General features: G+C 40.4%; 1 protein-coding gene across 1 annotated transcript in view; it reads right to left on the reverse strand.

Annotated features, from left to right (window-relative positions):
• Window positions 1–27,708, reverse strand: part of CLTCL1 (clathrin heavy chain like 1) — a gene marked incomplete at both ends in the record, with an annotated part of 148,746 nt that overhangs the window by 48,091 nt on the left and 72,947 nt on the right. Inside the window, 8 exons of the mRNA XM_084245481.1 lie at window positions 1,206–1,386; window positions 1,949–2,113; window positions 5,815–5,952; window positions 22,512–22,634; window positions 23,245–23,397; window positions 23,507–23,707; window positions 24,651–24,848; window positions 25,735–25,908. Of these exons, the coding sequence (XP_084101607.1) occupies window positions 1,206–1,386; window positions 1,949–2,113; window positions 5,815–5,952; window positions 22,512–22,634; window positions 23,245–23,397; window positions 23,507–23,707; window positions 24,651–24,848; window positions 25,735–25,908 (1,333 nt within the window). The remainder of the gene's footprint in view (window positions 1–1,205; window positions 1,387–1,948; window positions 2,114–5,814; window positions 5,953–22,511; window positions 22,635–23,244; window positions 23,398–23,506; window positions 23,708–24,650; window positions 24,849–25,734; window positions 25,909–27,708) is intronic.

Consider the following 27,708-nt stretch of genomic DNA (forward strand, 5'->3'; position numbering starts at 1 on the left):
AAAGACATGCCAGGAACAGAGAAAAAAGCAACAGCTCCAGACAGAAGTCTTCAAAAAATGAATCTGCTACCTGATAGCACACATGGAGGCCACTACAGAATGAACTACAAAGTGGTCACAGAGCATGGAGATTCATCAGCGGTTGTTCATTTCATTTTTTTTTTTAAAGATTTATTTATACAAGCACTGGGTATAGTCAAAAGCAAGGGAGGGTGAGAGAATTCACCAGAGCCAGAGCAGGGAACAGAACAGGCAGATGGACGAAATACACTGCTAAGGGGAGCAGCAGCCATGGCAGGAGAGGTCTGCAAGCCATGTGGGACCCTCGCTGGTGGCCGGGGACCGAACCGGCGCTGCAGAGGCTGCGGGCAGCTTTGCAACCCAGTGCTCAACCACTGCATCAACGGGGAGGCCCCAGGTTGTTCATTTCTTAATCACTGAGCCAGCCATGAGGTACTGGTGTTAACAGCAAGACCAGTACACCAGAGAAAACTACCACTTTCTCTAAGAATGTCTTCAGCTGCAATCTGGGGACAGAACCCACAGCTTTAATACTACCCTACTGCCATCTCCCAGCCCAGTGTCACCCAATTGTTGCTTTGGCCTTTCTTGTAATGGCATCTTCTGATGAGAAGATCAGCTCCCTAAGGTTATGTTTTTGCCTTCACTCCTCCACTTTCCTAGGCTCACTAGGTACAAGGCAGTAGCTTGATGCCCCACCAGACAAATAGGCATTTCTGTCCTGTGCAGGCCAGATAGCCTCAGCCTGTCCCTAACAGACCCTAAGCTGGGAAGTCCATCCCCTGGCCAGCACACTTTCTCTGTGTGCTATCAGAAGCCTACCAGTCTAGTATCCACACTCCACTGGAGCCTCCATGGAGCTCTTACTCAGGGGAGTTCCCACCCTCTCAGGGCTATGGGCTCCAGCACCATGAGCTCAGGGTTTCAGATAAATTCTGTGGCAGACCAAGTGATGCAGAGTTGCACCATTCTACAGAAGTTCCAGGGACACAAGTGGGATTCTATACTTCCCTACTGATTTCTTCTGCAAACATCAAAAAGGCTATCTAAGCTGAGTGACATACAAGATAGCAGGACCTGAGGTGATTAATGCAACATTCTGCTCCAGTCTTTGCAGGCAAATGATTAGGTTAGTCAGGCAGACAGTGACACCTGAGCAGTTGGCCAGAGGCTGAATGGTTTACCTTCGTAACTCTTGAAGGATTCAAAGAGCTCCACCAGGGACTGTGTGCCCAGCTGCTCATGGTACTTGGAGGCTACCTGCACGCACAGCTGAAGATTTTGTCTGATGCTGGCAGAAAGAAGAGTATGCAGGCATGCCAGAGAATCCTCCACTGATAAGGAGCCAAAGAAATTCACGAGCCACTAGGAAAAAAGGAAGAGTTTGTCTACAACTGTGTACTGTCTCTGATGCTACCAACACTGACAAAATAAGTAGTTTTTTCCCCTTGGAAGTCAAAAATATAAAGAATTTCCACTTAAAATAAGAACTGAAAAACCACTATACCTCCTGGCAATAAGTGAGACCCAGGAGTAAACTTGGGATAAGACACTGACTTCAACTGTTCCAACAGCTCCCACAGACCCTGTGACACCCCAGTATTAATATTATAGCCTATTCTATAAATCAGAATGCAGTGACTGCTTAGTTTTCACTAACAGTTTCAGACACTCCTGCAAGGAGTGCCACTGTTAAAAGGTTTTCTTTAAACAAAGTAAAAATTGACAACAGAAAGAGGTGACATGGGCCCAGACATACAGCTAAACAAGTGGGATCTGTGCATGGGCTGAATGAAAATTGCTCGTGGTAGCAACAAGGCTCAAAATAGGGGAGACAAAACTTCCAACAAGAAAAGGTTGGGAGCATGTGACCCTACTGACCAGTGGACACTGTTCACAACAGGAGTGCCCCAGTGATGTGCCATACCTCGGGACTAAGGAGGTGAGTGTGGACCACAGCCCTCTTGATGTCATACATGTCAGTGTAGTGCTCCAGTGCTCGCTGCAGGAGGCCCGCCTTTTCACAGAGACAGGCAATATGGGCCCGATCGTAATGAGTAAACATCTGATTTCCAAGGATGGCATCTGCAACCTGTAAAACAGGAAGTCCAATAAGAAAGCCTGAACAGGTACCACCTTGCAAAAGCCACTATAGCCTGACTCCCTGCATTGCACAGCCATGGTAAAACCAACCATATTCTTCAGTATCATTGCAAGCCCTTGAGCCTCACCCCCTTGGAGCTGTTTACAAAGTTGTAAAGATAGCAGAAAACTTTTGTGCTCTGAGCAATGAGGAGAAAGGATTTGGTTATCAAGGTTCCTGCTTTCACAGAATTATTCCAGGATTTGTGGTGGCAAGTCCATCTATGGGGAGAAATTTGATGATGAGATTTTCATTTTGGAGCATGTCAATGGCAGATGCTGGGCCCAACACAAATGGTTCCCAGGTTTTCATCTGCACTACCAAGACTGAGTGGTTGCATGGAAAGCAGTGGTCTTTGGCAAGGTGAAGAAGGGCATGAATAAGTGGAAGGCAAGGAGCACTTTGGGTCCAAGAGTGGCAAGACCAGCAAGATCACCATTGCTGATTAGACAAATCTAGTGAATTTGACTTGTATTTTAAAGAAAGAAAGAACTGTAGGCAGAAAGAAAGCAAGCAAGCCTGAACAGGAGCAATAACTTTTTAAGAGCAGCAGCTCAACCATGCCCCCCAAAGTACAGCTCTGGACCCAGTGCTCACAGGATGGGAAGTTCAGACATTCTGCTGTCTAGACCCCAATCACAGCCATACTTCCACAGCAGCAGTGGCTGCTTGTGGGTTAGAGCAGAGCTCTGACTATCCTTCCAAGTCACCTGAGCACCTTCACACAAGGCCTGTCCTCTCAAGTTGAAGAGCTGCATTGGCACACAAGGCTGTAGGGTCAGGTGTGTGCAGAAGATTGACACCCTGCCATGAAGCACTGTCACTGGTTCAGTCCACTCTTGAAATCTAACCAGAAGCTAGTCTGAATGAGTTGCACACCCTTCACCAGCTACCTAGCACATGCCTCCATTCCTTTTAGGATACGGAGCACCACCACACACGTAGTAACCACAGGCCGGTCTAACACCATGCTGCTCCAGGTTTATGGATGCTCTGCACTCCCTACAGAGAAAACAGTCCCAGCCACGGGCTGCACCCCTGCCCTTTGTTTCCTTTAGACCTACCTTTACTATTATTTTGAAATACTTCCCCCAGGTTACAAAACAACTTTGTTTAGAGAACCTAGAAAACAGAAATACCAGGAAAGAAGTTACCAGACATCAGGGGAAGACTGCCCTGATATTCCAGGCAATGTGCCCAGCACATGCCTACCCAGGCTGCCTCCGCTTGGGGTTTGGTTTGTCTGCTGAGTTTCTGAGTGGGGCTTAGTTTCTGTTTCAAAGCTCATTAACTAAAAACTGTCACATAATACAATTAACAAGTCCTAACAGTCCAACAGAATACCAATGAACAAATTAATAACATGGTAGCAGCTAACTTGTGGATCTGATAACCTAAAGTAACAAAACAACATAATAAACATTATTTTTAATTACAAAAACAATACATGATTAAAGAAAGACAAATCAGAAGACATATAACAAGTAAACTTCTATAATCCCATCAACTTGGACAAACATGGTTAACAGCTTGACATAAATTACTCTAAATTCCTTTCCTAGGTATATATCCAAATTTAATGAAAATTAGCACATGCATGTGATTTGATCATAGTCACACATGGCTCCTCCCCTGCCTACTACCACCTTTTCAGGTCAAGAAACGCTCCATCACAAGATACCACTTCATACTCACTAGGATGGATATTATGGGGGAAAAAAATACTCAGAAAATAACTAGTGTTGGCAAGGATGTGGAGAAATGGAACCCTCACACACAGCTAGTGGGAATGTAAAATGATAGCGCTGCAGTTGCTTGGAATACAGTATAGTGGCACATCAAAAAGGTATACATGGGACTACCACATACATGGAGCAACCACATGATCCAGCAACTCCACTTCTCTCTGTATGCCCTTAAACAACTGAAAACAGGTACTCAAACATAATTGTACATGAATGTACACCACAATACTAGTCACAATACCTAGAAAGTGGACACCATCCAAATGCTTGTAGATAGATGAGTGGAGAGGCAAAATATGGTCTACACATACATTGGAGTGGTATTCATAAAGAGGGATGAGATTCTGCAAGCTACAATGTGGATGAATCTTCAAAATAGAATGCTAAGTGAAAAAAGCCAGACATAAAAGGACAAATGTTATGATTACTCATACATGAATCATCGAGAATAGGCAAACAGAGAGAGAGACAGAAAGTATACCTGATGTTACCAGGGGCTGAGGCAGGAAATAAGCTGTGAAGAATGGAAACAGTTTCTGGTTGGATTAATAAAATGTTCTGGAAATGCTACACAACATTAAAAATGGACTTAGAATGGCACATTTTAAATGTTTTACATGGTAAACTTTTGTTATATGTATTTTACCAGGTGAAAAAACAAAACCAGAGAGCTGAATCCCCAACTGTAACTGTTTCTACTGAAGTCTTCCAGGCTGGATTCAAGAAATTACTTGTAAGAAAGTGTTGGAGGGCCTCCCCGGTGGCGCAGCAGTTGAGCGCTGGGTTGCGAAGCTGCCCGCAGCCTCTGCAGCGCCAGTTCGATCCCCCGCCACTGAGTGAGGGTTCCCACATGGCGCGCAGACCTCTCCGGCCGCCCACTGCTCTCCTCAGCAGTGTACTTTGTCAGTCTGCCTGTTCTGTTCTCTGCTCTGGCTCTGGTGAATTCTCTCACCCTCCTGCGCTTCTGACTGTACCAGTACTTGTATAAATAAATAAATAAATCTTAAAAAAAAAGAAAGTTCTGGAGACTATCCACTTGTTACAGAGCAATCACAATATAAAACGAGTTGCCTGACTGTGGGCCTTCACCTGTGCGTTTAAAGGAGACTTAAACTGCAGGCACACACAAAAGGTTAATCAAAGGTTTATTTACAAGGAAAGGGGAAATGAGGAAATGAATAACTCAGGGAGAAAAAGAGGGAAATAAATTCGTAAATGCGTCCTACCCATTCCACTGACCTGGAATCCCAAATGACCCACCAAGAGCTGGCTAAAAGCCCAGCACTGCGAGTCCAAGACCCCAGCTGACATGGCTGGTTATATCCCCAAACAGAAAACATGGCTGCTTAACTCCACCCTCTGGTCCTTACAACACTCCCTTTGGTGGTCATGGGATTTGGAGTCGGGGTGGAGTCCACAAAGCCTGTGTGGAGTTTGCAAAGGACATTGTTTCCCCCTAACACACTGAGGTAAAGGTAAACCTTTGGCATGAGCACCACCCAGACCACAGCCTCTGTGTTCAGGTTTTCAAGTCCCACACACTCCAAAATGGCCATTCTGTCCCTTGGCTTCAGCTTTTATTATTTATTTATTTATTTATTTTTAAACACTGTAGATTTTTTTTTTTAAAGATTTATTTATTTATTTATACAAGCACTGGGTACAGTCAGAAGCGCGGGAGGGTGAGAGAATTCACCAAGCCAGAGCAGGGAGCAGAGCAGGCAGAAGGACCGAAGTACACAGCTGAGGGGAGCAGCAGGTAGCAGGAGAGGTCTGCACACCATGTGGCCGGGGAGCAGCCGGGGATTGAACTGGTGCTGCAGAGGATGTGGGCAGCTTCGCAACCCAGCGCTCAACCGCTGTGCTACCGGGGAGGCCCGGCTTCAGCTTTTAAATGTCACTTGCCTGAGGTGCATGAATCAGGTTCATCTCCAGCAGGCGAGTCTGGAGGCATCCCTCAACTGGACGGTTATTCTTCAAAGCATCCAACAAGAAGGAAGTACACTGCTGAATCAAACTGTTCTCCATGAAAACATCTACAATCTGAAGCAGATCACAAGTTGCATTTTTATCCAAAGGAGATGGCTGTTTTCTTATTGAAATAGTTTCTAAAACTGAACCTCATTTAGAAATTAAACAATTAGTTTTTTTGTATTTTTTATGTCATTAAAACTCATGTAATTCATGATCACTGTTTACTAATAGGTAATTCTATAAAATTATATCATCTATGTCATATTCACCAACAGGGCATTTTACAGAAGAAGATTAAAAGGAAGTGCTGTTATAACATATGACTCCCCAGAATCCTCTGAGTTAGGAGTCAAGCAAACTTAACAATCCATATTTAATCAACTTTTAAAGACAGCTAATATGTCTAGCCCACATTATTCAGGAAATGGGAAAATTCAAACACTGACTTGGTCATCAGACATTTAAGTTAAATAGATGTTAATTTGGGCCTCCCTGGTAGCGCAGACAGTTGAGCGCAGTGCCATCATACAACCAATAAGGGACTGATACTAAGATTTACAACAGTAAGGGAAGATATAAGTAACAGGGGAGATGGATCAGGGGTAGTATGGTGGTGGTGGAATTACAAGGACATTTGATGGGGAAAATCAAATAATGTCCAAAAATTAAAACAATGTAAGAACATGAATAAATTTTAAAAAGATGGAAGTTTATATTAAAAATACTTTTAAGGGGCCGCCCCAGTGGCACAGCGGTTGAGCGCTGGGTTGCGAAGCTGCCCGCAGCCTCTGCAGCACCAGTTCGATCCCCGGCCACCGGGCGAGGGTCCCAGATGGCGCGCAGATCTCTCCTGCCGCCTGCTGCTCCCCTCAGCAGTGTACTTCGTCAGTCTGCCTGCTCTGCTCTCCGCTCTGACTCTGGTGAATTCTCTTACCCTCCCGTGCCTCTGACTATACCCTGTGCTTGTATAAATAAATAAATAAATAAATAAATCTTTAAAAAAATACTTTTAAAATATGAAATATAATCCATATGTAGACTGGAGTCTTCTTTCCTCTTGAAGTCTACATAAATGTAACTCAAGCCCTGTAATCATGATCTCCAAAATATCTGAAAATTCCAAGATGTACAAACCTAATAGATCTATAATTATTTATATACAGGCTTTTGTTTGTATAACCTTGCTTCAAGTTTTGTAAAATACCTCTGTCTTACTCAGAGCTGCTTGTCTATAGTTTACTGAAGCTGACTTGTCATGTGTTTACACTTAAAAACTAAATTGGTTAATACTGAAAGTACAACCTTATGTTCATCTAACCCCAATTTAGTCAGACACCCACTAAATGGAAGTCTGCAGGCTGAATGGCACTCACCATGACCAGATAGATATTCAGGTAATGTTCAGAAGAAAATATCAGGAGAAGATGTGGATTTGACTGGGAATGAAAGAGTACCATCCTAAAAAAAATATCATCTTCACATCCTACCATCAATCATCACGAAAAGAAAAGAGACCCTCAGGAACAAACAAATCCTCTAAAACTCCAAAACAAAGTTAAATGTAATGTACTCAAATAACAGAAGACAAGTTCCCTGGTATATTGAATTTTTAAATACTGGATGATTAACAGACAAATGAGAAGAATTGAGACTGGCAAAGCAAAAATAAATAAAAGGATTTTTTAAAATTATTGTGATGACATTGTTTACATTATGATTCACAGATATAGGATCACACCAATTCAAATGTATGTCACTACACACATCTACCACAAAGATACCCAGAGTCCTTCACCACAGTCCATTGTGCCCACTCCTCACTTTACTTTCCCCTCTGTCCCTACCCCTCCAGTAGCCTCAATTTCTTTTTTTTAATATTTTATTTTATGTAATTCTTACATCATTTTTCATTTTTGCACAATGTATGCATTATCATTTTGGTTATATTCCCCATACAATTGCACCCCTCTTATTTTGACCCTAGCCTTCCTTTCCACTTCTCTCCCCCTCACCCCCCGTAGTGTGTCTCTGGTTTATAGCTGCTTGTTGATCTTGATTTTTACTTTGCATTAATTAGTCTTTTTCCTGGTCCCTTATTTAGGTTTTCTAAATTCCTGCTATGAGTGAGACCATCCGGTATTTTTCTTTTTCTTTCTGACTTATTTCGCTGAGCATGATCCCTTCTAGCTCCATCCATGTTGCTGCAAACTGCATGTGTTTATCTTTTTTGATTCCTGAGTAATATTCCATGGTGTATATGGACCACATCTTCTTGATCCAGTCATCTATTTTTGGGCATTTGGGTTGTTTCCATAGCTTAGCTATTGTAAATAGTGCTGCTATAAAGAGAGGAATGCAGGTGCCCTTTGAAATTAATGTTTCTGTGTCCTTTGGGTAAATACCTAGGAGTGGAATTGCTGGTCATATGGAAGCTCTATATTTAGTAGTTCAAGAAATCGCCACACAGCTCTCCATAGTAGCTAGACCAGTTCGCATTCCCACCAGCAATGCAGGAGAGTTCCCTCTTCTCCATAACCTCGCCAACATTTGTTGTTGCTAATTTTTTTAATATGTGCCATCGTCACTGATGAAAGATGGGATCTCATGTAGTTTTGATTTGCATTTCCCTGATGACAAGTGATGTTGAACATTTTTTCATATGTCTGTTGGCCATTTGCATTTCTTCTTCAGAGAAGTTTCTTTTTAGCTCTTCTGCCCATTTTTTGACTGGATTATTTTCCTTGTTTGAGTCTCATCAGCTCTTTGTAGATTTTTGTGATCAGCCCTTAACATTAGTGTTGTGTACAAAAATTTTCTCCCAGTCAGTAACGTTTCTCTATGTTTTGGTCATTGTTTCTTTTGCAGTACAGAAGCTAATTATTTGATTTAGTCCCAGCTGTTTATCTTGCCTTCATTATCAAAGCTTTGGGCAACGTGTCTGGAAAGATGTCTTTGAGGTGCATGTCATATAGTGTTTTGCCTATATTTTCTTCTATGTATTTTATGGTTTCAGGTCTTCTGTCTAGTTCTTTAATCCATTTTGAGTTGGTTTTTGTGCACGGTGTGAGGTAGTAGTCAAGCTTCATTTTTTGTTTTCTGGTTTTTTTTTTTTTAAGATTTATTTATTTATTTATACATACAAGCACTGGGTACAGTCAGAAGCGCGGGAGGGTTAGAGAATTCACCAGAGCCAGAGCAGGGAGCAGAGCAGGCAGAAGGACCAAAGTACACTGCTGAGGGGAGCAGCGGGTGGCAGGAGAGGTCTGCACGCCATGTGGGACCCTCCTCCGGTGGCCAGGGATCGAACTGGCGCTGCAGAGGCTGCGGGCAGCTTCTCAACCCAGAGCTCAACCGCTGCGCCACCGGGAAGGCCCCAAGCTTCATTCTTTTGCATGTAGCAACAAAGTTTTCCCAGCACCATTTATTGAACAAACTTTCTTTGCTCCAGTGCATATTCTTTGCTCCTTTGTCAAAGATTAGTTGACCATAAATCTGTGGGTTTATTTCTGGATTTTCTATTCGATTCCATTGGTCTGTGTGTCTGTTCTTGTTCCAATACCATGCAGTTTTGATGATTATGGCTCTGTAGTAGAGTTTGAAGTCTGGGAGGGTGAGGCCTCCATTCCCTTCTTTTTTTTTTTTTTTTTTTTTTCCAGAAGAGCTTTGGCTATTTGGGGATTTTGGTGATTCCATATAAATTTCATCAATAATTGTTCTATTTCTTTGAAGAATGTCATTGAAATTTTTATTGGAATAGCATTGAATCTGTATATTGCTTTTGGTAGGATGGCCATTTTGATAATGTTAATTCTTCCAATCCATGAGCAGGGGATGTCTTTCAATTTCTTTGTGTCTTCTTCTATTTCTTTTAACAGTGTTGTATAGTTTTCTTTGCAAAGGTCTTTTACCTCTTTTGTTAGGTTAATTCCCAAGTATTTGATTTTTTTTGCTTCGATAATAAAAGAGATAGTTTTCTTGATTTCTTCTTCTTCAGATTTTTTGTTTGTGTATAGGAAGGCTACTGATTTTGCGTGTTGATTTTGTATCCGGCCACTTTACTAAACTGACTGATGAGTTGAATTAGTTTTTCTGTGGAGTTTTTGGGGTTCTCTATTTATATTATCATATCATCTGCAAATAGTGATAGTTTAACTTCTTCTTTCCCTATTTGGATTCCCTGTATGTCTTTCTCTTGTCTTACTGCTCTGGCTAGGACTTCCAGTATTATATTGAAAAGCAGTGGTGAGAGTGGACATCCTTGTCTTGTTCCAGATCTTAATGGAAATGCTTTCAGCTTTTCACCATTGAGAATGATACTGGCTGTTGGCTTGTCATATATGGACGTTATGATGTTGAGGTATGTTCCTTGTATCCCAAGAATTTCAAGGGTTTTTATCATGAATGGGTGTTGTACTTTGTCGAAAGCTTTCTCAGCATCTATTTATATTATCATTTGGTTTTTATATTTCTTTTTGTTGATGTGTTGGATAACGCTGATTGATTTTGGATGTTGAACCATCCTTGTGTCCCTGGAATAAATCCTACTTGGTGTGGTGAATTATCTTATGGACACAGTGTTGGATTCTGACAGCTAAAATTTTATTGAGGATTTTTGCATCCATGTTCATTAGAGAGATTGGCCTGTACTTTTCTTTTTTTCTGTTTTCCGTGTTTGGTTTTTGTATTAGTGTAATGTTGGCTTCATAGAATGTGTTTGGTATTATCCCTCCCTTCCCAGTTTTTTTTTTTAAAGATTTATTTATTTTTATACAAAAACTGGGGTACAGGCCAGATGCATGAGATTGAGAAGATTCACCAGATACAGAGTGGGAAACAGAACAAGCAGACTGATGAAATACACCACTGAGGGGAGCAGTGGGCGAGTCAGGAGAGGTCTGCTTCACCATGTGGGATTCTCCCCGGCCTGCCGGGATTAAACCCGCACTGCAGAGGCTGCGGACAGCCTCACAGCACGGTGCTCAACCACCTGTGCCACAGGGGAGGCCCCCCTTCTCAATTTTTTGAAAGAGTTTGTGAAGGATAGGCACTAATTTGTTTCTGGATGTTTGGTAGAATTCATTTGTAAATCCATCAGGTCCTGGGATTTTGTTTTTGGGGAGGTGTTTGATTACCATTTCAATTTTGCTGCTTGTAATTGGTCTGTTTAGGTGTTCTATTTCTTCTTTATCTAGCTTTGGGTGATTGTAGAGTTGTAGGAATTTGTCTATCTCTTCTAGATTATTGAACTTGTTTGCATATAACTGTTCATAGCAGTTTCTGATTATTCTTTTGATTTCTGCTGTGTCTGCTGTGATTTCTCCTCTTTCATTTGTGATCCTATTTATTTGTGCTTTCTCCCGTTTTTCCTTTGTGAGCCTGGCTAGGCGTTTGTCTATTTTATTGATTTTTTGAAGAACCAGCTTTTGGTTTCATTGATCTTTTAGATTGTTTTTTTAGTTTCAATTTCATTTATTTCTGCTTTGATTTCTATTATTTCTTTTCTTCTGCTGGTTTTGGGGGTATTTTGTTGTTCTTTTTCTAGTTCTTTGAGCTTTGAGATTAGGTTGTTTCTTTGAAATCTTTCTTGTTTCTTGATGTGAGCCTCTATTGCTATATATTTCCCTCTTATTACTGCTTTTGCTGCGTTCCATATGTTTAGGAAATTGGTATCCTCCTTGTCATTCAACTCAAAGTATTTTTTAATTTCTTCTTTGATCTCCTCACTAGTCCAGTGGTCTTCCAGTAGTGTGGGTTTCAATCCCCATGAGGCAGGAGAGTTCCTTGTCTTCTTTTTATGGTTTATTTCTAGTTTGATGCCTTCATGGTCAGAGAAGATGGTTGGTATGATTTCAGTCTTGGTGTATCTATTGATGTTTGTCTTGTGTCCCAGTATGTGATGAATCCTGGAGAATGATCCGTGTGCGCTTGAGAAAAACGTGTACTCAGATTTTTTGGGGGGTTAGTGTTCTATAGATGTCTGTTAAGCCCATGAGGTCCAGATCCTTATTTAGAGCTCTTGTTTCCTTACTTGTTTTTTGTCTCATTGATCTAGCCATTGGTGATAGTGGTGTGTTGAAGTCTCCTACTACATACGTGTTTTCTCTGATATCTGTTTTCAAAGATGGTAATAGTTGTCTGATATATTTTGATGCTCCTTCATTTGGTGAGTATATGTTAATGAGTGTTATTTCTTCTTGAAGTATTGTCCCCTTGATCTTAAAGTAGTGACCATTGCGGTCTCTTTTTACCTTTTTGAGTTTGAAATCTGTTTTATCTAAATATTGCTGTTCCTGCTTTCTTTTTTGGTCCATTTGCTTGTAGGATTGTTTTCCATCCTTTAACTTTGAGTCTACTTTTATCTTTTGTAGCTAAATGTGTTTCCTGGAGTCAGCAAAAGGTTGGGTTTTGTTTCTTAATCCAGCCTGTGACTCTGTGTCTTTTTATTGAAGAGTTTAATCCATTTACATTTAGAGTTAATATTGATATGTTAGCATCTGTATTTGCCATTGTGTTTGTCTTTCCTCTGTTTTTTTTATTTATTCTTTTAATAACTTTTTTTTGGCCTTCTGTCATTGTTATTCATCCCTCTGTTGGTTCTGGCTTTAGGAATCCTTGTAGTGTTTTTTGGAGTGGGGATTTAGTCATAATGAAATTCCAGAGTTTCTATTTGTCTGGGAATCTACTTACACTTTCTTCATAGAGGAAGGAAAGCTTTGCAGGATAGAGTATTCTTGGTCAGCATTTGTTGTCTTGGAGTCTGTTGACTATGTCCCTCCACTCTCTCCTTGCCCATAGTGTTTCTTCGGAGAAGTCTGATGTCAGTCTGATTGGTTTTCTTTTGAATGTTATCTGTTTCTTCCCTCTTGTCAGCTTCATTATTTTTTCCTTGTTTTGGCTTCTTGCGAGCTTTACTATTATGTGTCTTGCTGTATTTTTCCTTTTGTCATGGAAGTTTGGTGTTCTTCTTGCTTCTTGTATGTCTATTTTCAGCTCCTTCATGTTTGGGAAGTTCTCTTCAATTATTTCCTTGAATATTTTCTCTGTTCCTACGTCTCTCTCCCCTCCTTCTGGGATTCCTATAACTCTTATATTTCCTTTCCTCATGAAGTCAGACCATTCCCGAAGTCTTTCTTCATTCTTTTTCCTTCTTACCTCTCTTTTCTTTTCTCTTTTGGTTCTTTTTATTTCTGTGTCTTCAAGAGTACGTATTCATTCTTCCGTTTCATCTATTCTGCTTTCATTGCTTTTCCCAGAGTTCTTTAGCGCCTCCATTAATTCTTTGATCTCCTACATTTCTTTTACTTCCCTCTTTAGGGACTCAATTTCATTCTTCTGATCATTGATTATTTTTCCCTTATCATTGTTTTCCTTTATGACTTGTTCGTTTTTTAATGACTGCAATTTTACATTCTCTTTCTGGAAGGCTCAGAAGTTCTTTCCAGTCACTGTCGTTGCAATCTGGTGGGTGGTTTTCTTTTGGTGGTGTGTCTTTCTCCTGAGGAGTTGCTAGGTTGCATGTAGTTTTTCTTCTCCCTGCTGCCTGTTTTCTAATTTGCCCTATGTGTTGGGACACTGTACCACTGGTACAGGCCGGCATCTTTTTGGTGTGCTCTTTCTGGGATTTCAGAAACTGGTGGTCCAAACAAGTCAAATACTGTTATGCCAGAAGTAAATGAGACAGTGGTACTTTGAGTATGTTAATGGTCACTGTTACAGAGTATCTCCCCCTTCTGTGTTTGTTTAATTCCAAAGGTGTGTCTTGAAGTGCCACAGACTTCCCTGGAGGTGGAGCAGCTGGATTACACTCTGGGCTCCAAATCGCTGGATCCCCCTCTGGACTCCATTCCCTGCCAGTGGGGACCAGTCTTGTGGGGGCCTTCAGCTCACCCCTGGCTCCACAGGGAGCCTTCTGTGGGGAGCCTTCTGCTGGTTTCAAGCAGTCTTTATTGAGGGAAGGTCCCTGTTCTAAAATGGCGAGTCGGAGATACTCTTTCATGCGTGTGTGGTCTGCCCCGACCTTGGCTGCCCGCTCCCCCTCTGGGCTTGGACTGCTTGCCAATAGGGGCCTGGCGTGGGGGTGCATCCCAGCTCACCTCTGGCTCTGCGGGGTGCATTCTGCCAGTTTGAAGCAGTCTTTATTGAAGGAAGGTCCCTGTTCTAAAACGGCAAGTCATAGATGCACTTTCCTGTGTTCACAGTCTTAGTAGCCTCAATTTCTAAGGCTTCTTATTGATTCAGTTGGGTCTGATCCTTTGTTTTCTCTATATTCTATACATAAGTAAAACTATCTGGTATTTTTTTCCTTTTCTGACATTTCACTTCCAGTTCCCTCTATATTGTCACAAATAAGAACACTTTGAGAGGTGGATCAACATGGTGGCAAGGAGACGCTGTGAGTAAAATCTCCCATTAAAAAAAAGTTAATAGGGAGGAAAAGCGGCAGGTCCCAGTGAGAACTGGGACACAGAAGATAAACGGACGACTCCAGCAAACTACCCGAAGAAGAAAGTTGCCATAAAAGAGGACTAGAAGGGAGGAAAGCTCCGAACCCTGCAACCCTCCCCCACCCACAAAGTCGGCACTCTCCGACCAACAGAAAGGAGGAAAAAAAACAAACTAAAACGACCAACAAGAACAAACTAGGCATCAAGTGGGACTGTGAGTGGAAAGGAACTATTTCAGCCACCACACCCCGTGAACTGGAGCTGTGGAGAACCCTGAAGGATTCGCCACGGAGGTGAGTGAACGGCTCCAGGCTCCATTAGAGAACAACAGAGACTCTGGAGACCTGCACACAGCCCCGGGCCAGCAGGTAAGCTTGTGCGGGAAAGTGGCGCTCTTGAAAAGCAAACGGGGATCACGGCTGCCCAGGTCCCCGTGCCTGCGACCTAGGCTTGCGGGGAGACGCGCGGAGGCCCTCACTGAGGTGAAAGTCGCTCACTGAGTAAGCAGGAACCAGGCGCCCAGGCACGGGAGCGGGGTGCAAAAGGCGCCATTCCCGCGCCACTGAACTGGGCTACAGCCCGCGTCCTGGACCTGAGGGCTTTGGAACTGAGACCCGGGGCACGAAATTCGGGGCGTGGGTTTTCCACGACGGTGGGGCACAAGGCAGACACAGCACCCCAAAGCCGTTGAGGTTTACCCTACCATTCTCGCTCTGTTCCCTGTCCCACAGGGGGGTGGGGGCGTCGAAAAGCAGCCCCCCAAGGACAATAGGAGAGATCTCTGGCGCCACCTAGCGACCAAAAATAAAGTCACTAACACCCATAGAACAGGGAAATTTCTTAAGAAAAGACTTCTTGAAAAGGGTAGAAGGCTTCTGGAGGACCCAGTGGCCAGCTGGGAAGTTAGCCCATGCCAGGCCCCTTCCAACCAGCAGTCTGAGCCCACAGAGGGAGAAGGCACCCACGTCCGGGGCAGACCAGGCGCGCAGAAGATGTGCCGGAGACCGGATGCAAAGGGACTGCGTCCCGCTTCGCCATTTTAGATCAGGGACATTTCTTCAGTAAAAACTGCCTAAAACCAGCAGAAAGCTCCCCCAGAAGCCAGAGATGGCTCCTGGAGGAGCCAGAGGGGAGTGGAGAAGTTCACCCAAGATGCCGGCCAGTCCAAGCAACACAGTGTCCCAATGCATATGACAAATTAGAAAACAGACAGCAGGGAGTAGAAGAACCACACGCAACCAAACAACTCCTCAGGAAAGAAGCACACCACAAAAAGAAAACCACCCCCCAGATTGCAACGACAATAACTTGGAAGAACTTCTGAGCCTTCCAGAAAGAGAATTTAAAATTGCCATGATTAAAAAAGTGACAGAAGTCATAAAGGAAAACAATGATCAGAAGAAGGAAATTGAGTCCCTAAAGAGGGAAAACAATGGTCAGAACAATGAAATTGAGTCCCTAAAGAGGGAAGTAAAAGTAATGCAGGAGATCAAAGAATTAATGGAGGAACTAAAGAACCCTGGGAAAAGCAATGAAAGCAGAATAGATGAAATGGAAGAACGAATAAGTACTCTTGAAGACACAGAAATAAAAAGAACCAAAACAGAAAAGGAAAGAGAAGTACGAAGGAAAAAGAACGAAGAAAGACTTCGGGAACTATCTGACTCCATGAGGAAAGGAAATATAATTGTTGTAGGAATACCAGAAGGAGAGGAGAGAGATGTAGGAACAGAGAAACTATTCCAGGAGATAATTGAAGAGAACATCCCAAACGCGAAGAAGGAGCTGAAAATTGATATACAAGAAGCAAGAAGAACACCAAACTTCCACGACGAAAGGAAAAATACAGCAAGACACATAATAGTAAAGCTCCCAAGAATCCAGGACAAGGAAAAAATAATGAAGCTGACAAGAGGGAAGAAACAGATAACATTCAAAAGAAAACCAATCAGGCTGACATCAGACTTCTCTGAAGAAACACTACGGGCAAGGAGAGAGTGGAGGGACATAGTGAACAGACTCCAAGAAAACAGATGTCAACCAAGAATACTCTATGCTGTAAAGCTCTCCTTCCTCTATGAAGAAAGAATAAGGACCTTCCCAGACAAACAGAAACTCCGAAATTTCATTACGACTAAACCCCCACTCCAAAAAATACTACAAGGAATCCTAAAGCCAGAACCTCAGAGGGACGAATAACAAAAGAAGACCAAAAAAAAAAGTTATTAAGAGAATAAATAAATAAAATCAAAGGAAAGACAAACAAAATGGCAAATACAGATGCTAACATATCAATATTAACTCTAAATGTAAATGGACTAAACTCTTCAATAAAAAGACACAGAGTTGCAGCCTGGATTAAGAAACAAAACCCAACCTTTTGCTGTCTCCAGGAAACACATTTAGCTACAAAAGATAAAAATAGGCTCAAAGTTAAAGGATGGAAACAATCCTACAAGCGAATGGACCAAAAAAAGAAAGCAGGAACAGCTATACTTATATCAGATAAAACAGATTTCAAACTCAAAAAAATAAAAAGAGACCCCAATGGTCACTACATTATGATCAAGGGGACAATACTTCAAGAAGAAATAACACTCATTAACATATACTCACCCAACGAAGGAGCACCAAAATATATCAGACAAATGTTGTCATCTCTGAAAACAGACATCAGAGAAAACACATACGTAGTGGGAGACTTCAACACACCACTATCAACAATGGATAGATCAACAAGACAAAAAATAAGTAAAGAAACTAAAGCTCTAAATAAGGACCTAGAGCATTTGGGCTTAACAGACATCTATAGAACACTAAACCCCCAAAAAACGGAGTACACATTTTTCTCAAGCGCACACGGATCATTCTCCAGGATCGATCACATACTGGGGCACAAGACAAACATCAACAGATACACAAAGATAGAAATCATACCAACCATCTTTTCTGACCATGAAGGCATCAAACTAGAAATAAACCATAAAAAGAAGGCAAGGAACTATCCTACCTCATGGAGATTAAAAACCACACTACTGGAAGACCACTGGACTAACGAGGAGATCAAAGAAGAAATTAAAAAATTCTTTGAATTGAATGACAAGGAGGACACCAATATCCTAAATGTATGGGATGCAGCAAAAGCAGTAATAAGAGGAAAATATATAGCAATAGAAGCTCACATCAAAAAACAAGAAAGAACTCAAACAACTTAATCTCGAAGCTCAGAGATCTAGAAAAAGAACAAAAAAAAAACCCAAAACGAATAGAAGAAAAGAAATAATAAAAACCAAAGCAAAAATAAATGAAATTGAAACTAAAAAAACAATCCAAAAGATCAATGAAACCAAGAGCTGGTTCTTTGAAAAAATCAATAAAATAGACAAACCCCTAGCCAGGCTCACAAAGGAAAAAAGGGAGAAAGCACAAATAAATAGGATCATAAATGAAAGAGGAGAAATTACAACGGACACAGCAGAAATCAAAAGAATAATCAGTAACTACTATGAAGTTATATGGAAACAAGTTCAACAATCTAGAGGAGATGGACAAATTCCTACAACTCTACAATCACCCAAAGCTAGATAAAGTAGAAATAGAACACCTAAACAGACCAATTACAAGCAGCGAAATTGAAATGGTAATCAAAAACCTCCCCCAAAACAAAAGCCCAGGACCTGATGGATTTACAAATGAATTCTACTAAACATTCAGAGACGAATTAGTGCCTATCCTTCACAAACTCTTCCAAAAAATTGAGAAGGAAGGGACAATACCAAACACGTTCTATGAAGCCAACATTACACTAATACCAAAACCGAACAAGGACAATACAAAAAAGGAAAACTACAGGCCAATCTCCCTAATGAACACTGATGCAAAAATCCTCAATAAAATTTTAGCTATCAGAATCCAACAATGTATCCATAAGATAATTCACCACGACCAAGTAGGATTCATTCCAGGGACACAAGGATGATTTAACATCCGAAAATCAATCAACGTTATCCAACACATCAACAAAAAGAAATATAAAAACCATATGATAATATCAATAGATGCTGAGAAAGCTTTCGACAAAGTGCAACACCCATTCATGATAAAAGCCCTTGAAATTCTTGGGATACAAGGAACATACCACAACATCATAAAGGCTATCTATGACAAGCCAACAGCCAGTATCATTCTCAATGGTGAAAAACTGAAAGCAATTCCATTAAGATCTGGAACAAGACAAGGATGTCCACTCTCACCACTGCTTTTCAATATAATACTGGAAGTCCTAGCCAGAGCAAGAAGACGAGAGAAAGACATCCAAGGAATCCAAATAGGAAAAGAAGAAGTCAAACTATCACTATTTGCAGATGATATGATAATATACATAGAGAACCCCAAAAACTCCACAGAAAAACTAATTCAACTCATCAATCAGTTCAGTAAAGTGGCAGGATACAAAATCAACACGCAAAAGTCAGTAGCCTTCCTATACACAAACAATAAATCTGATGAAGAAGAAATAAAAAAAAAAACCATCCCTTTTATTATCGAAACAAAAAAAATTAAATATTTGGGAATAAATCTAACAAAAGAGGTAAAGGACCTATACAAAGAAAACTATAAAACACTGTTAAAAGAAATAGAAAAAGACACAAAGAAATGGAAAGACATCCCCTGCTCATGGATTGGAAGAATAAACATTATTAAAATGGCCATCCTTCCAAAAGCAATATACAGATTCAATGCTATTCCAATCAAAATTTCAATGTCATTCTTCAAAGAAATAGAACAATTATTGATGAAATTCATATGGAATCACAAAAAAACCCGAATAGCCAAAGCTCTCCTGAAAAAAAAAGAAGGGAATGGAGGCATCACACTCCCAGACTTCAAACTCTACTACAAAGCCATAATCATCAAAACTGCATGGTATTGGAACAAGAACAGACATACAGACCAATGGAATCGAATAGAAAATCCAGAAATAAACCCACAGATTTATGGTCAACTAATCTGACAAAGGAGCAAAGACTATGCATTGGAGCAAAGAAAGTTTGTTCAATAAATGGTGCTGGGAAAACTGGGTCGCTACATGCGAAAGAATGAAGCTTGACCACTACCTCACACCATACACAAAAATCAACTCAAAATAGATTAAAGAACTAGACATAAGACCTGAAACCATAAAATACATAGAAGGTAATATAGGCGAAACACTACATGATATTCACATCAAAGACATCTTTACACCCAAAGCAGTGATAGTGAAGGCAAAGATCAACAGCTGGGACTACATCAAATTAAAGAGCTTCTGCACAGCAAAAGAGACAATAACAAAAACAAAGAGAAACCCCAGCAACTGGGAGAACATTTTTGCACACAACACTAATGATAAAGGACTGATCACAAAAATCTGCAAAGAGCTGATGAGACTCAACAACAACAAAGAAAATAATCCAGTCAAAAAGTGGGCAGAAGAGCTAAAAAGAAACTTCTCCACAGTGAAATGCAAATGGCCAACAGGCATATGAAAAAATGTTCAACATCACTTGTAACCAGGGAAATGCAAATCAAAACTACCATGAGATACCATCTTACACCAGTGAGAATGGCACATATTAAAAAAACTAGCAACAACAAATGTTGGCGAGGGTGTGGAGAAAAAGGAACTCTTCTGCACTGTTGGTGGGATTGCAAACTGGTCCAACCACTATGGAGAGCTGTGTCGAGATTTCTTGACCTACTAAACATAGAGCTTCCATATGATCCAGCAATTCCACTCGTAGGTATTTACCCAAAGGACACAGAAACATCAATTCCAAAGGGCACCTGCACCCCTATATTTATAGCAGCACTATTTACAATAGCTAAGCTTTGGAAACAGCGCAGATGCCCAAAAACAGATGACTGGATCAAGAAGATATGGTACATATATACCATGGAATATTACTCAGCATTCAAAAAAGATAAACACGTGCAATTTGCAGCAACATGGATGGCTCTGGAAGGGATCATGCTCAGCGAAGTAAGCCAGAAAGAAAAAGAAAAATACCAGATGGTCTCACTCATAGCAGGAATCTAGAAAACTTAAATAAGGGACCAGGAAAATGAATAACTGTAAGAAAGTGAAAATCAAAATCAACAAAAAACTATGAACCAGAGATACTCTATGGTGGGTAGGGGGCGGGAGGGACGGGATTGGGGTCAAAATAAGGGAGTTGCAATTGTATGGGGAATATAAAAATAAAATTTATTAAAAAAAACTTCATTTTTTTATTTTATATAGCCAAGTAGTATTCCAAGGTGTGTGTGTGTGTGTGCGTGTATATATATATATATATATATATATATATATATATATATATATATTATATATATATCACATCTTTCTGATGTACTCATCTGTATTGGGCATGTAGGTTATTTACATACCTAAGCTATTATAAACAGTGCTGCAATAAACATAGGAGTGTATAATGTTTCTTATTTTTTTCCTTCGTATTTCTTTCCTTCTTTCTTTCCTTTTCCTTTTCTTTCCTTTTCTTTCTGTATCCTCAAGAGTACTGATTCATTCTTCCATTTCATCAATTCTGTTTCATTGCTTTCCCCAGAGTTCTTTCACTCCTCCATTAATCTTTTTTTTTTTTTAACAGCTGTTGGCCATTTATTTGTATCTCTTTTTTTTTAAAATAAATTTTATTTTTATATTCCCCATACAATTGCAACCCCCTTATCCATTAATCTTTTGATCTCCTATGTTTCTTTCCTTTCCCTTTTTAGGGACTCAATTTCATTCTTATGTTCATTAATTATTTTCATAATATCATTCTTTTCCTTTCCATCTTCTTTATGTTTTTTTAATGATGACAATTTTAAATTCTTTACCTGGCAGGCAGAGAAGTTCTTCCATGTCATTGTTGTTGAGTTCTGGTTGCTGAATTTCTTTTTGTGGTGTCCTTCCCCTGAGGACCTCTTAGTTATTTGTATTTTCCCTTCTCTCTGTTGTTTGTTTTCTAATTTGCTCTACGTGTTGAGACACAGTGCTACTGATGTTGGCGGGCATCTCTTTCGAGTGCTCCTTCTGAGATACTGGGAACTGGTGGCCGGACTGAGTCCAGCACTGTTATGCCAAAACTCCACAAGGGTAGTGATGCTGTGGGTATGTTGGTGGGTGCTGTCCCTGAAGATCCCCTCCCTCTGTTTACTCAGTTCCACAAAGGAATTGTAGGGCCTCTGTCTTTGTTAGCAGCGGTGTCCCTTTCTCAGTTCCCAAAGGGGATCACAGGATCCCTGTCTTCCAACAATGGCACAAGGGCTGTGCTTTCCTCGTGCCCACAGTTTACCTTGTTGGCAGATTCTGTACCCCAGTTCAACTTGTTTCCAAAGCTCAGGTGGGTGCTGGAGGCCTGCAGCATCTTTGCTCCATGTGTACTTTCTTACCAATCCCTGTTTTGGGGCCCATCCTCTCTCAGATCCAGAAGGTAATTGTGGGGGGTCCCTGACTTCTAACAACGGTGCAGGGGTTGTGCTCTCCTGGTGTGGTGCCCACAGTTCACTTTAATGGCAGATCCTGCATCCCAGTTCAACTCCGTTCCAAAGCTCAGGCGGGTGCTGGGGGCCTGCAGCATCTTTGTTCCGTGTGCACTTCCCTACTGATCCCCTTTTTGGGGCCCTCCCTTGCTCAGATCCAGAGGGTGATTGTGGGAGTTCCTGATTTCCAGGAATTCCTGACTTCCCCCAATGGCACAGGGACTGCACCTTCCTGGTGTCCACAGTTTACCTTGATGGCAGATCAAAGGGAATATTCTTTTTTTTTTCAATTTCTTACTATTACAGATATAGTTTCAATAAATATTTGTATGTATTTTTGTATGTATTGCAATTATTTTTGCAAAATCCTTAACACTATTCTTCTAAAAAGGACAGACATGTTAAATCTTAAATTCTATCAAATTAGCCCCTGAAAAGGTGACCAATTATACTCTCATATGTACCCAATCTCCCACATTTTTTATTGCACTTAACATTATCAACTTCTTCAATTGTTCTTTTTTAAAATTTATTTTATATAATTCTTACATCATTTTTCATCTTTGCACAATGTATGCATTTTCATTTTGGTTAAACGGAATATTCTTGAAGGCTATACAATACAATATAAAATTGTTGCAAACTACTCATGCTTACCTGGTCAATGTTGGTCAATGGTTCCTCATCCTGTACCAGCATTTGAGAAAACTGCAAGCCTTGGTCTGGACTGATCCTTATCACACTCCTCAGCAAAAAGATCCAGTCTGGGGTATAGCCAACCTCAAAGGAAGGAAACCCCATTAGGAAAATAAATGAAACAACCTGAGTGTTAAGAATAAAAATCTCCCCATCCTTTGTTTGAACTTATGTTTACAAAGGAATGAGAAGCAAATTAATGTGTATGTGCCAGCCCTCTGCCAAAAACAAGATCCAACTAAATGTACCAACTCCATTTATACAGAGGAGTAATCAACTACACAAACAGCCCATGTCACAAAGTAAGAATTAGCGAGAATTATGCTTCTTAATCTGTCTTGCAAACTGTATGCAAGTTCTAACCAAAATCTAGCAGAGCAGTCTATGATCTATGGGAACAAGGCCTAGAAATCTACCAAAACATCAAATTGTGGAAAATTCTAAAGCGGGAAGGGTTCAAGGAAAGAAACGAGTAAGATAAAATTACAGGAAAGTCGCAAGTGGAAAGGAGATGGGGGGATCAAACATAAACCAGGAAAATAAATATGTAAAACATGATGTTAACAGCAACACTGATAAAATCTCACTAGAGTACTTACATAGAAGAGAAATTTATAAATACAGAAATCAACAACCACCCAACCCCAACTATAAATTCATCATTTGTGAATTTAAATTATTAAATATGCACTACCTTTTTGGCATAGAGAACAATTTTCTGAAATTGGCCTGTTTCTGCAAAACAATGGGTAACTTTGCTTGGCACATCTGCGCGAAGATACACAGTCAGAGCCAGGGTAGGGTCAATAGTTTTGACCAAATCTCCAAGCTCTTCTGAACACTCCAGCTGTGGTGTGTCAAAGGGACAAGGTAAAATTAGCACCTGAGGGGCAGTGAGCCTGTGACCTAAGTTTTCAAGTCATGCCGGGGGGCAGTGATGCCACAAGTGTCTGTACCTTATCTTCTTTCAGCCACTTTTCTAAGAGTTGCTTGCGCCCTTGCTGAAGGACTGGACGGCAAAGTTCTAAGGATTCAAGTTTATTGAGCTGACCCTGGTCAAGCAGGATTCCAAAGTACTGGAGCAAAGGAGAAGCCTCTCCAGGTTGGATGGGTATACTCTGGAACTTACGAACTGTCTCACTGGTACGAAGAATTCCCTAATAGTAAATGGAAATGCATGTTGTTATTTTGAATTCCTCCAGTTAACATGCCTGTATTTATTAAAAAATATTTGCCAATGGAAATGCTACACTGAATTGTGAGGGACAAAAAGTCCTCTATCAAGGCAATGCTCTCTACCATCAACAAGTATAGTAGGTCTCAGTCCCATGGGACACTTCTAGTTAGGATCCTCCTTCTCCCATACAACAATGCAGTAAGAATTATGCTTCTTAATCTATCTTGCAATAGCAAAGTTCTAGAACCACTACATTCCAATTCAAAATACTCAAAGTTCCAGATGAACACTAGAAGAGGTTTGTTCAAAGCATCACTTGGAAGACAGGAAAAATCCTTTCAAGGAGAAGCAACTTGAGGGCCTTTATTACTCAGGAACAAATACAGTCTTAGGACAATTTATCCTAATGAAATAAATAAAAGAAAATGCATACGTGGTATTGTTATACACTAGAAGAGTGGAGAAAGTCCAGAGTAGGAATATGATTACATAAAATAGGATACAACAGGTATTACATGCTTGCACATTTGCTAGATGAAGAGCTGAGTAAGAAGTATGTATACATATAGAACTGGAAGATTATGAAAAAGAATATATCTTTACAGCAAGATTATGTTTCTCCCTCTCTCCTTTCAAAGAAAGTTCTTTATTGTCCAATCAATTACCAAGTGTTTAAGGAAGGCTAGCACTGAACTGTAGACACTGCGCTAAGCATAAATACAAAAGATACATAAGGCAGAATGCCTGTATATTTGAGGCAGAAGTCTGCACTTTTTGTTTGTCTGCATTACTGTTATGCCATTGGTACAAAGTCTTAAGGCTAAAAACATAATAAAAATACTAAGATACTCCAACATCAATAGTGCGATGCTTAGAAATTTTTATTTCATTCAGAAAGTGGCACAGTGTTCAAGTGCCATTACCTTCGGTGCAGATGCTGCTAATCTGGCAGCTTCAGCATAGCTCTCCTGTGCAAACAAGATGCTGAATTTTCTTAGAAATAACTCTTCTGCTCCAGTAAGATTACTACGAATAGCCAAACGCAGCCCAAGGTCTGGATTCTGAAGCACATTGGCTATATAATTCACAATGTTATCTTCTTCAACACAAACTGACAGAACCTAGAAGGACCCAACAAATGAGACTAAATCAGGCCAGAAAAGTGCCAAACGCATACAAAGAAAAGTATACTAACAGACACTGTACTATCAGCAAAATTCTAAGGTTCATGTACTATCAGCAAAATTCTAGGTTCACCATTATATCTATAATGGTGGCCCTAATAGTGACAGGATGAAAAGGGGGTAAATGCCATGCCTAATGGTAACATAGCAGAACATCATGGTATTGCGACAGCAATTCTAGGTAGTTGTATAAAGTACAACAAAAACATCACATGAGAAAAATACATGGATATTGATTATGATGCACTCAGGATGACAACTATGCCAAAAGGACTTGTTTGGGTGGAACTGAAATTTTCTTTTCTTAAACTTCCTCAAAGCACAAACTATCTTTTTTTTTTTTTTTTTTGTGGGACCCTCGCCGGCTGCCGGGGAATGAACCAGTGCTGCAGAGGCTGTGGACAGCCTCACAGCCCAGCGCTCAACCGCTGCACCACCAGGGGAGGCCCAGCACAAACTATCTTTTAACTGTCTTAAACTTTATTTGAAAAAGGTAACTTAGGTACCCTGGTTATCTACCTAAGCTTTTTCAACCCTCTGCAATCAACATGTGCATGGCCCAGTGATGTTATTGGTAGCACTAAAACTGCTTCTAAACAGGTAGAAATTTCATGCAGGAAGGAAGCTGCTCTTTTCTCAGAAGTGACCTTGTGTTAGTAATGGTGGTGAGAGGCAAGGTGATGAAATGGTAGAGAAAGGTAACAGGGATGTGATGTTAATAACAGGAGCTAACTTTACCTGACTGATTTCCTGGAGGAGAGAAGTTGAACTCCAGTCCCCAGTGAATGGAAAAGGTGGAAGATGAAACCTCAAAGTTAAATACCTGTCCCTTTTTGTTGACTCCAATAATTCCAGAGGTAGGTTCGTGTGGAGCAGTTACAAAGATAGTGTCAGCACTAATACGGTTCATGTAGATGCATGTGCCAGACTCCAGGTCATACATATGAAGATAGCCATACTTTGTAATCAAGTAAATAACACCATGTTTCACTCCAATCTATAAGACAGAGAATATCAGGTAGAAAATTAAGAAGAAGTAAAATAGGACAAAAGAGTTCAAAAATGATGAAAGAGAATTCTTGGCTTTTTTAGACCAAAATACCACTCATAATGTCATTAGTAAGAATAATGCATGCCTGAAACATGGAGCCCAAGTGCATTCTAGTCCTATCCCTTTGAGAACTAGCTTTAAAGCCAATACTTTGCCCAACTACTCTGAAATAAAGATTACAGAAAATCCGGCTCTTCCATATACCCTTGTCCAAGTTTTTTACCAAATCCTTTAAAGCAAACTGCCAAGTTCATAAAGCAAGAGGAAATTCTGGATAAAGACCTCAAAAATTATGTACATGTTTCAACCTATCTTATTAACCTTTGATCTTACTAAGTGCCATTAACTCTTACAGGAAAATATCTCCACACACAGGAAATCCTGAAAGATGAGAAAGAGAATGAATTTGCAAAATCAGACTATTACAGAACTTAACAGTAATTTTAAAAGTATGATATTACAAAAGCCAGACAGCTTGAGATTTTTTTAAGTGGGCATGTATTGCTGTAAACCTCCCACACAGTACTGCCTTTAAAGCATCCCATAAGGTCTGGGAGCTTGTCTCTCTATTTCCACTAGTCTCTAGATACTCTTTGATCTCTTCTTTGATTTCTTCATTGACTCAAGAGTTGTTCGGAAGCATTTTGTTTAGACTTCACATGTTTTGGTTTATTCTGGGATTCTTTTTGTGGCTAATTTCTAGTTTTATAGCACTGTGGTCTGTGAAGATGCTTGATACAGATTCTGTTTTCATTTATTTTATGAAATGTGTTTCATGTTCTCACACATGCTCTATTTTGAGAAATATTCCATCTGCACTAGAGAAGAAAGTGTACTCATTTCTTTTGGGATAGAAATTCTCCATAAATGTTCAATAAATCCATCTGTTCTAACACTTCAGTTAAGACCTTTATTTCTTTGTTAAATTTCTGACTGTGATCTATCCATTTGTGTCAGTGGTGTGTTGAGGTCTCCTACAATGTATTTCTGTCAATATGTTGTTTTAGATGTGTTCATAGATGCTTTATTTAACAAGGTGCTCCTATATTAGGTACATAAATATTAATAACAGTTGTAGCTTCTTGGTGAATTGTTCCCTTGGACAGTATATGGTATTTATCTTTGTTCCTGACTACCTTTCAGAGTAGAGAGTCTAGTTTATCTGATATGAGAGTAGCAGTTCCTCCTTTATTAGCATGTTTGACTTTCCTCCAGGCTATTCTGTTTTGTTTTGGTCTTTGGTTTTAAATGGGTCTCTTGCAAACTAAGTATTGATGCCTGAAACTTTTTTACCCACATAGTTAGTCTGTGTCTTCATAATGGAGAATTCAGGCCATTCCTCTTAGGGTGTTTATTGAGATGAACTGTTTATCAGTCCATTTTTTGATTTCTGATTGCTGTATTTTTCTGTTGTTTCTTTTTTCCCTTTCTCTCTGCTCTTTCTGGATGGCTTTCCTTAAAATTCTATCAATTTTGTTTTCTCATCTGTAATCTCTTACTTTGGATGGTTTTTGGCTAATGTTTATCATGGGGTTTTACTTAAATTCCTATGTCTTTAGTCCCCCAGGAGTTGGGGTCTGGTCTCCAACATTTGACTCTACAGGTCCTGTCCCTTTCTTCCCCCCCGCCCCCCCGCCACCACCCCTTAGTGTTTTGTCACTGGCTCATAATTTTCTTGCCGGTGTTTCTGGTTTTGTGTTGCCACTGTCATTCTGCTCACGAATTTGTGCTTCAATCTTTCATTTC

This window comes from Talpa europaea, assembly GCF_964194135.1.
Source record: "Talpa europaea genome assembly, chromosome: 10".
Lineage (NCBI taxonomy): Eukaryota > Metazoa > Chordata > Mammalia > Eulipotyphla > Talpidae > Talpa > Talpa europaea.